At 41.9% G+C, this 16,090-nt stretch overlaps 1 protein-coding gene and 1 long non-coding RNA gene across 2 annotated transcripts; one reads left to right on the plus strand and one right to left on the minus strand.

The window, feature by feature from the left end:
• Nucleotides 1-542: 542 nt before the first annotated feature.
• Nucleotides 543-12,570, minus strand: LOC116710806 (nuclear receptor subfamily 1 group D member 1-like). The gene is made up of 8 exons (XM_032550047.1): nt 12,124-12,570; nt 5,231-5,542; nt 5,030-5,118; nt 4,782-4,926; nt 2,553-3,121; nt 2,263-2,448; nt 1,963-2,173; nt 543-1,772 (listed from the first exon to the last, which is right to left on the minus strand). The coding sequence occupies exons 1-8, from the start codon at nt 12,140-12,142 to the stop codon at nt 1,576-1,578; spliced, it is 1,728 nt and encodes a 575-aa protein (XP_032405938.1). The 5' UTR covers nt 12,143-12,570; the 3' UTR covers nt 543-1,575.
• A 109-nt stretch (nt 12,571-12,679) lies between these two features.
• On the plus strand, nt 12,680-15,417 carry LOC116710807 (uncharacterized). The gene is made up of 3 exons (XR_004337130.1): nt 12,680-13,095; nt 14,845-15,037; nt 15,245-15,417. It is a non-coding gene; the product is annotated as an uncharacterized LOC116710807 (long non-coding RNA).
• The last annotated feature ends 673 nt before the right edge of the window (nt 15,418-16,090 follow it).

Raw genomic sequence — 16,090 nt, forward strand, 5'->3', positions numbered from 1 at the left:
TACCCATGCATTTTAAAAGAAGTTAATGCCAGTGAGTCATTAATAGGGCTTCTGGAGGGCAGAGTTGCTGTTTATGGAAACTGTCCCTAAACATTTCCAGTGAGAGGACATTCTGTTCTGAAGCAACGCAAGCTTCTCTTCTCGCCGTTTCACGGTCAGTCTATTCTCATCATGAACACCATGAAGACATTTGAGTCCCTACTTAACCTACAGCGCAACTGGCATTTCACTGGCATATTTGAGTTTTCCATTAATCCGTTTATTTATGGTCCTTTCCTCTTCTCACCTCCTCTCTACAAAATGTTCCTGTGCGTCACATTCCGACTTGTAATTAAAGAAATATGACATCTTTGATTTGACCTGGTCTCGCTAACGCAGTTAAAAGATCAGGTGATGTTTCACTTTTAGAGGTGAAAAAAAAAAGGAAAGCCTAATGACTGTTAGATCTGAAGCACGATTGGCTGATTGGCTCAGTTGCTAGGCTACAGATCTATGGGTATGTCTCTGCATCAGAGGGAAAAGACGACAAGCACAAAGAGAAATGGTATATAATATTTTTTTAATAGTGGTTCTCTATGCTGCGATTATAGACATTTACAAAATATACATAAGCTGATGATGTCAGTGACAATACATTTATTTCAGGTGCATCTCTCCAAATAAAAGCTATAACCTCAAAGCACATGATGGGAATCCTCTATAAAGCAATCTGGCAGCTTTCAATAGTTCAATTTAACATATACATCTATCTGCATCTAGCAAGGAAGCAACTACAGCAAGTTCTGTACAAAATGTACAACAGAACACCTTAACATATACATATATCCATTCAAACATGGTCTAAAATGACCAATATTTGTAGCGTGTATAAATACAATTCATTCCTTAAAAATATCAAACATATCTCAATCACAAATGGATGATTTCAGTAAAGATTTCCCACATAACATGTTGTGAAAATAGCTTATTTCATTTCGACAGGGCAAGCACAAACAGCGCTTCTAACTGGATGTTAGAAATGATCTTTGCTAGGAAAAACTTTATATTCAGATTTTTTTTTTTTTTTTATACATGGGAAGAGCATAATAAGAAGTTTGTATTGGCAAATGTTTTTTTTTTATCTCAAAAGTGTGTGCTTTCTTGTTAGCTTTATGAGCTGGGACAGGAGAACATAGACAGATGAGCAACAACAAGCTCTGTCCTTTTTTTTCCCTTTCCTTTTGGTCTTCGGTAGAAAAAGTTTGCTTCTGATAAAAACCAGAAGCCGAGCGAGGAGAAAGGTGACGGTTTGACACTGACTCGAAGAAACGCATGGAAGAATACAGTCTGTTTCTTCTTGGCAGTCCAGCTGGAAGCTCTAAAGTTGAGGAGCCTTCACCTCCTGTTGTGCTGATGTTCTCCGGTGTTTTTCCACTCCTTCCACTCCTCGCCCTCAGAGTTAAACTTGGCATGGCTTCTGAAACAGCTGTCTGTCATGCAGAGGCCACGGCGCTCAATCTAGCAACCCAGGCTCACACGGAGAGCAAAGAGGACCCCGGAAGCGGATACCTCGTGACTCTGCCATGAAACGTCAACTTATGGATCTATGCGGAAAGCTAATAGCTTCTCCGAGTGCTGATTGTTCAGAGTGCGGAGGTCCGGCAGGCGCAGCAGCAACTTCGGGAAGAGTGTGCCGTCATCCGGCCGGCGAATGGTGATGAGCGAACGCAGAGCCTTTATGAGGTTCTCCTGCAGCTGCTCCACTGCTCCCACCTCTACAATACCGGAGCGGTCTGGAGAAAAAAAGGGGAGAAAGAAACATTAAGTCTGTGGAAATGTGTTTTTATAAGAGATGGATACTGTAAAGATGTATTGGACATCAACAAAGGACTGGCATCATACAAACTAAAGAAAAACCTGACTGAGACATCCCATTTTAGAATTTACAAAGCGCTTGTGGTCATGCAAACTTCTCCAACGTACCAGCAGACACCAGAACAACAGCCATAAAAAGAGCCATCTCGTCTTGTTCCAGTCCCAGACAGCCCAGCTTCTCGCTGAAGTCAAACATGGCATCCAGCAGGGAGCCCATACCCAGAGCCCTCAGCGAAGCAAGCGAGTACGTTTGTCCGTTAAGGAAGGTCACCGTCCTCTCTTTGGGTTCAAACAAGGAGCAGAACCTCACCATAAGAACCTGTGGGGAGAAGACGACCTGGTCAGCACCGGAATGCACAGTGAAAGGGAATGGAGGACAGACTCGGGGCGTTAGACAGACGGACGCACCTGGAAAGTGCCAGATTTGAGCAGCATGACCTGGTCGTGCTGGCTCAGCATTTGGAAGCCTGGGATGCTCTTTGCAAACTCCACCACTTCTTTAACAGCCGGGGTGAAGCACTGGGAGAACGACTCCCACACCTCCTGGCTGGAGCGACTGGCCGGAGCCACGGGACACGAGTTGAGAGGGCATGCCTGCAGAAAGCAGAAAATAGACGAGTATTAGGAATAATAATATTAGACTGACCCTAAACTAATTTTCATTGATATAAACAGCACAAAAAAAAAGAGAGACTCACAAGCACTTTGGCGCCTCCGTTCAGCTTCCAGGGGCAGGATGTTGGGTTCTGGTTATCTCTGTCTGGCATGACACCATGACTGGCTGTGAAGGTCTGAGACGATAAACTGCCACTAACTGGACACTGGTTCTGATTGGAGGAGAAGGAGTAGTTGGCGTTGCTGACATTTGTGCTTGTGGAGCTTGCATTACTGCAGGGAGGAGCTGGGAAGTTCGCAGTCAGGTGGTAGCCAGTTGAGACATTTTGCTGCTCCACCTGAACCCTGTACTGCGCTGGGTTCTGGTTCTGGGTGGACGGGACGGCTTCCTGCACTGTTCCACTCTGGAAAGACGGAGTTCCCAGGCTGCTGCCGCCTGCTGCCGTTTTGAGCGGCTTCTCTTCGCTGGGGTAAGAATGCGGTAGAAAACAGGATCCAGTGTTGGTCTGGTTGAGCGGACTGCAGGGGCCGTCGGAGGGAGGCGGCACCTCCATCTCCACGGAAGCCGGTCCGTTGAGACTGTTCATGTAGCTCTGCATCTCATCCATTAGTCTCTGCTTCTCCCGCTTGGGAATACGCCCAAAACGCACCGCTGAGGAGAAAAAGAAAACAAGACAAAGCGGTCTTCTGTTAGCACAAACTGATATATTACAGCGGTAGCCTCTATAACTAATGAATTTACCCTCTGAAAGCTATTAGCCTTTTTTTTTAAATAAAACATCATTCGGCTTTGTCTTCTGTCTTCCCCCATTGTATCACAATTGATACCAGAGAGAAGTAAACATCTAAATTCTTTTAGGGGGCAGAGGTCTCAGAAATATTCACACATAACTGAAACAAGGTGGGAAATGTCCACATAATGCTGCTTAGCGATAAATGAATGTATTAGAGCTTCCAGCTGGAATGAAACTCGAGCACTAGACTGTGCATGTTACTGATCGGCAGTCCTTTACTCCATCACAGCTGTTACACCACAGATTGAGAAACCTTCACGTCTGCCCGTCTCGTTCTCCTCTTTGCCTTTTGCAGCGCTCCCTTCCCCCTCTTTCAGTGGTGCACCTTCACTGGCTGTCCTATTTATAGTCTCCACCCTCACCCCCTCTGCACGTTTTCTCCCTGTTTTCGCCTTTTAGAAGAGCTTCTCTGTGGAAATAGGTCACTGGGTCAAAAGCATTGAACCTGGTGTCATTAGTGAGGTGACAACGTGAATGAGGGTTGGAAACGTTAAAGACAAGGGGGCAGGTATGATGGGCTGAAAGGACAAAAGTGGGCTAAGGCTGGCTAAAAATGTGAATAAAAGCAGCTTTTCCTCATTAAAGTGAGCATATTTAAAATAAAAATATGGATACATAGAGCTTTGTCAGGTTGCAGTTTGATAAATTAGCAGATTTTCTTGCTTTGGCTCCTTTTTGGGTCAACTAAAAATATTTGCTCCAGAAAAAAACCCATGATTTATTATCACCTAGTTTAGCTATTCCCTGAAGGACTGAAGTGTTGCAGTGGAAAAAATGCAGAAGGGCAGTTTCAAAGAAGTTATACATTATTCTATAGGTAAGCTATGGACGGTTTAATGATTAACAAGACAGGATAACAATATGTCGTAGATGATTGCCTGCAAAGATTGTAAATCATGCTGAACATGAGGGCGGTAATCAGCTGCTTTGTGTCCCAGTTTTAAAAAGTAAACTCTCTTTTTTGCTGTTTGAGCAAAACTGAAGACGACAGGGACACTAAAGCTCCTCTCGCCATAAATCAGAGAGGAGTGAGGAAAGGAGGGAGAGGACAAAAGGAGGACAACGGAAGAAAAAGGGAAGACAGAATCTGGCTTGTGTTTTCATTAAAACATGGGAGATCAACAACAGTGCAACACTAACTATGGTATCTAACTTTATAGTTTCCACATGTGCACTTGCAAAAGTATTAATACCTCATAAACTTTATAAGGTTTTGTCACATTACAAGCCCAAACTTTAATCAACTATATTGGCCTTTTATGTGATAGGCTATTACAAAGTGCTGCACATTTTTGTGAAGTGAAAGGAAAACAATTTGTGATATTAAGAATCCTTTGCAAACAAAAACCTGCCAGGTTTTGTGGAAGAAGACGGTCTGGTCAGATGAGACCAAAGCAGAAACTTTTTGAATTTGCATTTTTTTCCCCATTTCTACACGTGAGTTCATGAAATGGCAACAAATATACATAAAAGTTTATGGTAGTGGGATATAATTTAAAAATAGACCATGTCCCTCACCATCTCGGGACATGCCCACAGAGAGACACTTCTTGAAGCGACAGTGCTGGCACCGGTTACGGTTCATGCGCATGATGAGACAGTTCTCGTTCTTCACACACATCTTGTAGTGGATGTTCTGCTGAATGCTGCGTCTGAAGAACCCCTGGAGACAGAATACAAAAAGAATGAGAAAAAATGCTTTGAATGACATCTTTTTTATTCTTGTAGCTCAAAAGGGGAGTGGGATGTCTTGTTTCTCGTCCTACCTTGCAGCCCTCACAGGCGTGGACACCATAGTGGAATCCGGACGCGATGTCCCCACACACCTTACATAACAGCACCATTCCACCAGTCTCTGCAAATAAAACAAATTCAACATCAAACAGAGGAAAGACGAACAATAATAAACTGCAGACAGTGATGAGGTGAGCAACGAGAACCGGAGGAGTGGAAATGTGAGAACTTACTGGTGAATGTCCCGGTGAAACTGCAGGACCTTTTGGCAGGTGTGGCATGACCGTAGGTCGCTGACTGCGCCGTGGTAATGTGAGCAACAGGAGCATTGCTCACTTCCGGGAACTGAAAGACCCTTTTGGGGGAAACACTTCCTCTGCCATGGTCGCCTCTCTGCTTCAGCACCCCGATCTCCTGGAAGGAGACCCCCTCCGGGGACGAGGGCTGAGAGTGGGAGGACGGCGACTGGGTCTGGTATCCGCTGGATGGGCTTCCAGGACTCGGGCTGGCGCTGCCGGATGAGCCGGCGTACAGGATGACACCACCTGGAGAAGGGGAGCACACAGCATTGGAAATTTAGTTTGACCCCCTCAGTGTTTATCTGGGTCATGGCTCACATGCACCATGTAGGTGAGAGTGCGAGAAGTTCAGCAATGCTCTCCTTTGAAGCACAGAGCTCTCTTGGCAGACGTTCAGAGAGTGCAAACAACACTGTGGCCATGTTGGGACAGCTTGAAATTTGATCCAATTAATATTTCAGAATAATAATTTTAAAAAAAAAACTGTCACACTACAGTAACAACTAGTCTGATCTGGATATTTGCGTCAAGGAGTCCCAAGGTGTCAAACCAGAATGACAAGACCGTTAAAGCATGAAAAACAATCAGTGTCGTGTGAACTAGAAGAACCTCTCAAACAATGATCTTTAGAGAGCGATCTCGTGAAATGAAATATGATGATGCTAAGAAATCTTTATCTGATAGCTGACACACACACACTCAACAGTGCATCTCTCTTGGTTAAAGAGCTTCATGGTCTTTTTATACTGTTGATAAAGTAGCCTTCAGGATGTCGCATCGCATTGAAAAACAGAGGCTTGTGGCGTAAATATAGTGTCATATCACACAATGACAGAAAGTCACAACACGTTAGTGACTGCAGCCTCCGACGCTCATAAACGGAGCCTTTGTTTATGGATGTCACATCGGATCGGAAATGCCCCATTACCCCCCTACACCCTCGCCCTCCGCCCCCTTCCGCCCCGCCCTCACGCCTGCTTTGTTTCGCAGACAGCATTCTTCCCCCGCAGGATGAAAGACGGCCTCTCACGTGCAGCCCGCTCCCTGCCAGCTTGCTTTCAGAGACGAGTCTTTTCTGCACTCCCTCTTTTTTTTCTATCTTTTTTTTCTCCCTCCTGCACCCTCCCATCCTCTCTGTCCTCCTCCCTCCCTCCCTCTCTTTAGCTCTGGGCATGCAAACCCATCTATCCGCCAGCCACCTGACCAGGAGCTCACATGGACTCTTGACACAGTTCCTGCCTGGCTCACAAGGCTCTTTGCGCAGTCCCGTGTAGACAACAACAGCAGCAGCAGCAGCAGCATGACAAGCGCCAGGGCAGATCACGTTTGAAATAGAGGAGGCTTATAATGCTGTGATTACAGAGAGCGAGGGAGGAAAGCTAGTGAGGACACGGCCACCTTATACGCTCATAAAATAGCCATGGCAAAATGTGCAGAAGCATCACGGCTGTTTTTGTCCCCTTATGTCCACCTGGAAGCATAAAAATCTACCTGGGAATTAATAAAACGAATGGCAAATTAAATATATAGAGACATTTGTTCCTGTTTTGGTCTGTACTCTTTTATTTTTACAGCTGGATTAGAAGGATAGGTTTTGAAAAAAAAACAAACACTTGTCCTGTGTCACCAAGAGTTTGTTTTTGATGCAAGTAAAATAAACATTGTCACGCTTTTGGTAATTTCCTTAAAAACCTGCTGGATAGATTAAATAATATGATGCTTTGCGGTTAAGATTATTATATAACCACAAACAGTTAAAGTAGCAAATGTGATACAAACAGTTTTTATAAAATTAATGTGTTTGAAAAGGTGCTCACTTTATCCTTGAAAATTTGCGGTACACATTTTAAGGCTCCATAAAACTGCACAGTATTATTTAATTGTGCCAAATATTTTCCTAATGCACAGAAAATCTGTTTGGTTTTGATTATTACATTACTGGAAAAGCCTAACCATCAATTTTGATACATCCAGTCATGAGCGAGAACAAGACCTAAAGTGAACTTGGCGTAGACCTACTTTTACTTTTAACCTACTTTTCATTTCAAACTGTATTATAAATGAAATAAGAAAAAAAAAACTACATGCAAATATTTCTGTTTACGCTTTGTTTTAATTGCTGGATTACTCAGCAGTAAAACAGGTGGATGAATATGTAAAGAGACTTTTCACATTATTCCTCCAAGTGGTCCTTCTTAAGGTTGCCTGGCGGCCATGACTCATGCTTACCTGTTGGACAGGTTTGAAGCATAGCTCAAAACAGAAATCTGCACTGTGCTGCTAAACGGGTTACTGAAACCCAGACTAGGAAACAGAATATGTCTGGTGTAACTTATCTGAAGAGGCAACACCCTGATCAGCAATGCAATTCTCTGCACGTCTCCTATTTGGACCTTGAATAATCTGAGAAAAGGATTTCTTGCCTCTTGTGTTTTCTTTCCCTTAGGGATCACGTGCAACATTTCTTGTTTAGCTTCAAGTGCCTCTGGAGTTCCCACGTGAGGTGCTTTGGGCTTGCCGCCTCATGTGTGGCAGCAGCTTTGGCATCAGACACAGATGTTTTCCTGCACACCTCATTGTTTTTGTTGTGTGTGGAGATAATAAGGTTATATGGACGTTAGCAGATCTCAGGGTCATGTCCTGTTTGCACACAAGCGCCCCTCCCACATTTTAAATTCCCGTCTCCTCCCACCCAGAGTAAAAACATTCCACGTTCTGACTGCTTCCTTGAATGCGATGTGACTGGGTGACAGAGTAAACTGCAGGAATTGAACGGCTGCCAGGTGCAGACACAGGTAAGAACATGTGAGCTGTTTTTAGGAAACACAGCATAAACAGTTTCCTTTAATGCCCCACCTTCATAACTTCACTCCATGACGAGGACCCACCCCCGAGTGCGAGAGCCAAACTGTACAAACATCCGCCCACAAGTCATGTTGGGGTGGGAGATGCCCCCTTTAACTTCTCTAGCCAGGCCCTTTTTTTCTTGATTGCTAAGCTTCGCTCCACGTGAAACAGCTGGCCCCGCGTCACGTGAGGGAGGCGATCCAGGCGATAGCCCTCAGCGGACATTAGCCTGTTTTTTTCCCCTCAGCATCACAATAACATTTCAAAGATCATCTTCTACTGACTGTTTTAAAAAAAAAAATCTTGCTTTAAAGTGAGTGAGCTGCACATTTATTTGTGAAGAACTAAATCTGGTGTTGCGTTTCTTCTGCTTGTTATTGTAGGAACTCGTCACAAGAACATTTTTTATGAAGAGGTGATCTAAGTTTTTCAGGAGTCAAGGTGTTCCCAGTGGTTCAGTCAGGTCAAAGAGTCACCTTTGATTCAGATAGAACAACAAAACTTTCAGATTACAGTCATACTTCTCATTCCTTTTCTACAGAAATGCAACCAAACTCAGAGTTTAGTCAGCCACGCCACCCACATGCTTTGGAGTTATTCAGTCTAATCATCAACCAGCATAGCTGTAAAAAACAAAACAAAACAAAAAAAAACACCTATGGCTTGTACACAGAGCAGGAATCATTCATGGAAACACTCATTGATAAATACAGTTTGACAACAGAGTTCAGAAAACCTTGTTAATCTCTGACTACACGTTAAATAGTAAAAAAGTTGACAAGATAACATGTTGATGATCGCTGTGCTTAAGGTGAGGGGAAAATTTAATTGCTCTACAGGACTAAAACTCCATGGCTGTCGAAAAAGAGGATGAACTTTCCTCCTGCCAGCTACTTGTTATTAAAGATCCCTTGATAATCGACATGTGCTGTAAATTTGTGATTTATAAAATACACTGACCTGAGTTGAATTGAACTTGGAAAACAAATGGCATTTTGTGATATGGCTGGCTGCCATCGAAGCTTATGATTTAGTAAAGAATAATTTCACTAATTTTTAGAAAATGAGCACTACTTAGTCAACCTGAATAACTGTTAAATCATAAATTACCTGTAATCAACCACATTTGTGTATTTATTTTAATTTCACTACCCATATCCAGGTCTAATTACTGCCAGACCCGTTGGAAAAAAAGAGCTACCACTGTCTGACGGGAAGTAGGCCTAAATACCTGAAAAGACAACATATTATGGTTCAATCTAAAGAAATCCAACCCTGCTTTCTGTCAGAAAATCCTGAAGCAGAACGTCAGTCTGTCAGTTCATGACCTTCAGCTCAAGTGTACTTGGGTTAATTACTACAAAATGCTTGACAGAAGCAGCAGCTGCCAGCAGTGGCACAAACAGCTTTTAGGTTAAGGAGGTAATTATTTCTTCACATGGGGCCAGGCTGATTTGAATAGTTTTGTTCCCTTAATAAGTGGCATCACTTTTAAAAAGTACATTTTCTTTACAGAAACTATCATTAAAGGCTAAATAATTTGATCAGCAAACCAATATCTGGCACTGTATACCTTGCGTATATTCTAACAAGAATATGACAACTACATCTGTGTTATCAGATATAGTTGTGCAGTTTTTTTTCTATAGCCTACTTTGGTTGCGGTTTCATTTTTGCAATGAATGTGTTGTATTGAAACATAAATGGCGGTTGTCTGTCGAGCTACATCTGGGTTAATGTGTCCCTTTCACGCTCTTCGTTCAGTGTGTCAGACTGAAACCCAACTCTTCTTACTTCCACGATGAGCGGCCATCAAACTGGTAGCGGCCCAGTAACACGCGGCAGACTGGGAAGGCTGCAGTACCCCTCTGACCCACTGACCAATCTATCTGCAAAACACGCAGGAATTCCCTGCGCGCGAGCTGAGAGCGCGAGCGGCCCACGCGCGCGCGCGGCAAAGGAAAGGGAGGAGGAGGCGGGTGGTAGCGGGGGACCATGTGCGGCACGTGTCTGCCGAGGCTGGCTCCACGTGAAGTCAACTCGAGGCGAGGCGGGGAGGCTGCGTGTTAAAAGTAAGGCGTGTGGCTCGCAGCTCCGCGACGGTTCAAGGACTTTGTGATATTTGCGTGGAGAGACATTAGCGAGGAATATTGCGTTTCTAGGTTCCAGTTTGTTAGCGCGCAGGAGGCTTTACAGGCAGCCGGATTCAGTTCTGAGCAGCTGTCAGACTCGCTAATAAATGATGCTACAGCCGAATCGATGTCAGCCCACTTTCTAATGCACGCTAATGTTGCATTTAACAGCTGTAACAGTATCCCCAGTTTATCCCAGTAAGCTGACTGATATCGACTGGTACGGTCCGCTTATGGGCAACGCATGATCTGCTCATTCATCATCATCACCATCATCATCTCAGTACATTTAGGCTGCCTGTTTACTGCTCAGCTCATGCAGAAATGGAACATTTTTGCGCATGTAAAAATGTTTTGACCCAGTGGCCCTGAATGTTCCCACACACTCTTCATTTCTTACGTGTGTGAAAGGGGGAGAGAGGAAAAGAGGAATAAAGGGATTAAATCGGCTAAAAATGAATGTTCCTATTTAAAATGTAAAGCCCTACATACCAGCTTTAAATTATTTCAGAACAGGGGCGCACCAAGAAAGATTTGTAATGGGTGGCCAGGTGGGGGCTGCTAATAATCTCAAAGTCAAACGCTATAAAAAAAAATTTGTTTCAGTATACTGATGTGGTGAAAGCTAAGAATTGAGACTGATTAGTATATATAAAGTACATATTGTCCCAAATTCAGCTAATTCAATATATTTGTGTCCATGATTTTAAAATATGGTATTAAAATAAGAAAACATATTGATGTAAATTAGTAAATAAATATGGATATGAGCATAAATTTAGATAGAAATCCAATGAAAATTTAAAAAAACAACTATAGAAATAAAGGGTATTGACATAACTAGTGAAAGTTTGCCTAAAAATATAATTACATGATAGGAGAAAAAGTACTCTGTAAATCAATTATTTTAAATTACTTTATTTTTTTTAAAGCTAAATGTGGGATCCTGGCATATTGAAATAAATCAAAAATGTATTTAATCAAAAATAAGTAAGAATATTAACATAGATATAAATAAAATTATGCCGTATTGATTAATTGTCTTTAATTGAATAAAAAGAATGAAAGTTTCTAAAAACTAAAAATATATTATTCCATAAAAAACATTCAGTTATGTATTTTTTCATTCTGAAAAATGACATTCTGGAAGTCTTACTCTGGTCTCACACAACGCAAGTTCTCCAATAATAAAAAAATATATATATTATGCACACAATACTCTCTTCAAAATCATGAATCATCACCTCCCATCCTCCCTGCCCCCCTTTTAGTTACGCCCCTGCTAGTACAGGGAGTCAAATCACCTTTAAAAATAAACACCTATCTGCTCACCGAGCACGTGCTTTCCTTTTATTAATATATGACAGTAAATATCATGCGAGCCAAACTACTCAGATAAGTGGGATAGTGTGGAAGGAGAGCGTTCTCGGTCAGAGTGGGTGGGCTTTTTGGGTCACGCTTCACGTGAGTTTGTTTACGTGGAGAGAAATCGGATGTCCAAGAAAAAAAAAATGGGCAGGAGGACTTCCCTCTGTCACTGAACCCCCTGCTCTGTCTCTATGGCTTTGCAACAATGTCACTCAAAATGCAAAGAAATTATGAAGCGTGCAAGTGCAAACGTATTTGGGTTGCTTCTCCTGCTGAAGCATACAGTTAAAATATACATTTTAAAAAAATAAATTTAAACAAGAAAGAATAAACATGAAATCATTCATAAATTAAATGGAAGGGTAACTTAAACATAGTAAAAAAACAAATATTTGCTGCGATGCTCTCACGCAAAATCCATGACAACGTTCACAAAACAGATGTTCCGTCAAAAACAAAAGACATTTAAATCCCACTTACCACCAGGACTGTTCTCCATGTTCTCTCGTCGATTCTCGCTTCCAAGTGGAATAATTGTAGACTTTTACCGCTGCCCCGCTTTCCGCTGCTTGTCACTCAGGAGTTTCGTGAACACAAGTGAGAGAGACTCAGGAGCTGCAGAACCATATGTACACAGTGTACTATCCCGGAGCTCAGACCCACATGGGCAGAGAAAAGCCCAGCCGACGATGACACTTTAAAAATAAAGATTTCTGTTAAATATGTATATATCTAATGAGAATGAGCTCAGTTGAGATGCCTCATTGGTCCAGGATGATGAGATGCTGGTCCGTCTGTATTGGTGTCAGGATGTGACTGTGTGAGGGGTGTACTCTACATAACAGAGATCCCAGCTGCTTGCCATGTACAGTCACCATTCACACACCATCAGAGTGGAAGTAGATTAAACACTCCCCCTCTCATCAATAAGCAACACGCGTCCTAAAATAAGCCGCACGTTTTCAGGTGCCTGAGAAATGTGACCAGCTTTCTTCGTCATCTCTCTCTCTCTCTCTCTCTCTCTCTCTCTCTCTCTCTCTCTCTCTCTCTCTCTCTCTCTCTCTCTCTCTCTCTCTCTCTTTCTTTCAGTCCCTGCTTGTTTGTTGATGGGAATCAAGAATGCTCTCTTTCTCTCTCTTTCTCTCCCTCACCGTCACGCTCTGTGAAAACATCCCCCCCTTACCACCCTACCCCGCAACTCATTTTACTGTTTCCCACTGTTTCATTGGCCCACGGCCCCGCGTGGACACGGTGCGTTGGGCTCGTTCGACATTGGAATGCTGCTTAAAAGCTCTACAGCATGTGCGCATGGCATGTGAGCTCGCGCTGCCCTACTGACACACATTTTATGTTAATGAGCTGCCGGGGCTCGGAGATAAGCGCGAGGAAGCCAGCAGAGATGCGAAAACAGAGTGAGATGTCTCACTCGGAGGGGTTTTATCATCGGGATTGGTGATTGGTACTGGCCAATATGTTCAGACTTAGGAAGGTTGTTTTATTAAAGAAAATCTAAATTAAATTGGGTGAATTGGTCATTTTTAATCAGATCCAGAAGAATATATATACAGTACATGTCTTGGCTCCTGTTATGACCTCTGTACTAAAGAAAAAAATGCAAAATCAATTTCCTTTGGTGATATGTGCTGGCAAAGAGACCATAACTAATTGGTCCCTTGGATCAATTTCATTTTTACGTTCATAGTTTTACTTTAATGATGAAATAAAAATCAAGCCATTGCACTTTTAGCTTCAGTCACATTGAAATATAATCACTGTTTTCATCTGCTAGGTCAGAGATGTGCAGCCTGCATCTCCGGAACCAAAAGTGGCTCTGTGGATAACTATTCCCCTGTTTTTTTGTTTTGTTTCAATGTTTCCCTAATGGAAAAACGCTGCACTTTGGCCCCCCAGGTACATTTGGTCTTGCACTGTGACTGTTGAGCTTCTTTTCATTTTGCCGTGTTAAAACCACAAACCTGAAAGTGTTTGTGAGGTGTTGCGCCATTTTATGTGGCACAACACAAAAGCTCAGTATTATTGTGTAGTAGAAAGAAAATGATAGATGATTTTCAATTATTTTTACTATTAGAAATATGGAAAAGTGATATGCATCTAGCCCTGCTCTGCTGTCCATTGGAACCACTTAATAGATATAGAGCTAATTAATATGAAAACTCAAAAACTTTCAATAAATTTCAGTGTAAATCTTTTTGTGTAGACAGTTCTTGTCTCTTATGGTCATTGGGCGAGAGGTGGGGTTCATCATTGACAACTTCCCAGTCCATCACAGGTCAACAAAGAGACACACAGGACAAACAACCAGGCACACACATTCACAATTAAAGGCAATTTAGTGTAATCAATTAACCCAGCAGTCAGGTTTTTGGACTGTGGTAAGAAGAGTGGCAATTTAATTTAAACTCAGCAATACACAGAATATTACAAAAACAAACAAAAGAAAAAAACACAGAATGAAACTACAAAGCAATGGAGATGGTTTGAAAATGCATAATTGAAATGTTATCTTAAAAGCAATGCATAGTAGGGAGAATGTGTGTGTGTGTGTGACTGAGCTCGTTTTCATATATAAAAAAGAGTAAATCTAACTGAAATAATAAAAAAAGAGAAAGGAGAAAGTAAAAGACAAAGCAATAACAAAGGATAAAAAGCAAACAACAACAATAATAATGATTTAATACAATAAAATCATCCCTATGCTAGAGGCAGGTATTTAAGTAATTTGGGCTTCTGAGCTGAATTTATACTATACAGGCTACATTATGTAGGAAGTGTATGTATTTCAGTATGAGGCATTCTTGTATTTATTTATTTATATATTTATTTTAATTATGGCTTTTGAAGATTATCCTTTTGGTGATGGGATAAGATGGGTTTTTGGACAGCAGAATAAATGTCTTCCTTTGTTACTGCAATGGGATTTGTCAGCCAAATAGAGAGGAAATTACTGTTGTATTTGGTTTCCATAAGTCAGGAATGGGAGAGAAAAAGCCAAAAACAAAATAGTTAAGAGTAAATTAAATTGTTCAGGAGTCATTAGTGTGTTCAAGTGTTTTCAGCAAGTAAGACAAAAACTGTGAAAATCAACATCTTTTAATTTGGTGATAAGCCTCTTAAAGATGACAAAATTAAAGAAATAAGTCCAAAAGCTAACCGGAAATTGATCAAGTTGTTTTTTTAAAGGGAGAAGCGGCATATGAACATCGCTTGGATAGACGATCTCTGCTTGAGAAAGCCGACACGTGCGGGGAGGGCGGACCTCAGCGTGACTCCCTTTTCGCTCCCCGCACCCCTCCCCCGCTCCGTCACGTTTGCTCTCTCCCGCACATTGTGATAGCTGGGAGTTTCACCGGAGAGCGGCTGGGACACAGCAAATGTAGGTCAGGAGCAGCTTGTGCAAACAAGAGCGTCGTAAAACAACCCAAATGTGCTAAAAAGCACCGCGTCCGCACAGAAAGAACAAAAAAGACAAACTCCTGTTGCGGGCAGACACACAAAAGAATAAAATTTAGGTCACATAGCTAAACCTTGGGGGGATTGGAGGGGATGTATTTATTCGCTTCTTTCTTCTTCTCCTTGGTAGGTGAGCTGAATTACAATCTCCTCGCCGCAGGCGGAGGCTGGTGCAGAATGAGGCTATGGGGGCAAGGGCTGTTTAGGATGAAACCTGCACCTGTTTAGGTGGTATCAGACTCCATCAGTTATACAATAAACCACAAATAAACTGATTTTACTGTCTGCTACAGCCAGTTTTATCCGACCTTTTTCTAGTTCTGAGTATGCATTTTAGCCTAGTTTTTGTCATCCACAGCAACAAAACCTGATAATTGCAGCTCCAAGTCAAATTCAAAAAAATAAGTATATTAATCTGTTTTCAGCAGTAAAATTATTTTAATTAAGAACGTAACAGGCTGTTTTATGAAGAATTTTACAGTCATTGTCTTTCATGGTGCAATGCTTCACTTTCACAATACTGTTGACACAACTGAAACCAAAGAAACTTAAATAATTTCTACAGTGAAATTATTTAAATTGTAGAACAGCTACAAGTCATTTTGAGTAAGTCTTCTCTAACTTTGCACATCTACAACCAGAAATATTGAGCCCTTTTTTTAAACAACAGTCAGACTTCTCTGGCTGTCGAGCAAATGTCAAGTATTGCCACCCATTCTCAGTTGCTTTAAAAGTGTGAACTTTGACTGAACCATTCTAACCCATGTATGTGCTTTCAGCTAAACCATTTTATTGTGGCTTTAACCTTATGTGTAGAGTTGCTGTCCTGTTAGAAAGTAAATGGTTATGTGAAGTGTTGATTTTCTGTCCCACAAATGATTTTGAATGATGGGCTTCCTCTGTCCCCTTCAAGGCCTATTTGAAACTTTAAATTGAACTTCTATGTTTTTCTTTTAAGAGCGGTATATCACTCTTT

This window comes from Xiphophorus hellerii, chromosome 20, assembly GCF_003331165.1.
Source record: "Xiphophorus hellerii strain 12219 chromosome 20, Xiphophorus_hellerii-4.1, whole genome shotgun sequence".
NCBI classification, from domain to species: Eukaryota; Metazoa; Chordata; class Actinopteri; order Cyprinodontiformes; family Poeciliidae; genus Xiphophorus; species Xiphophorus hellerii.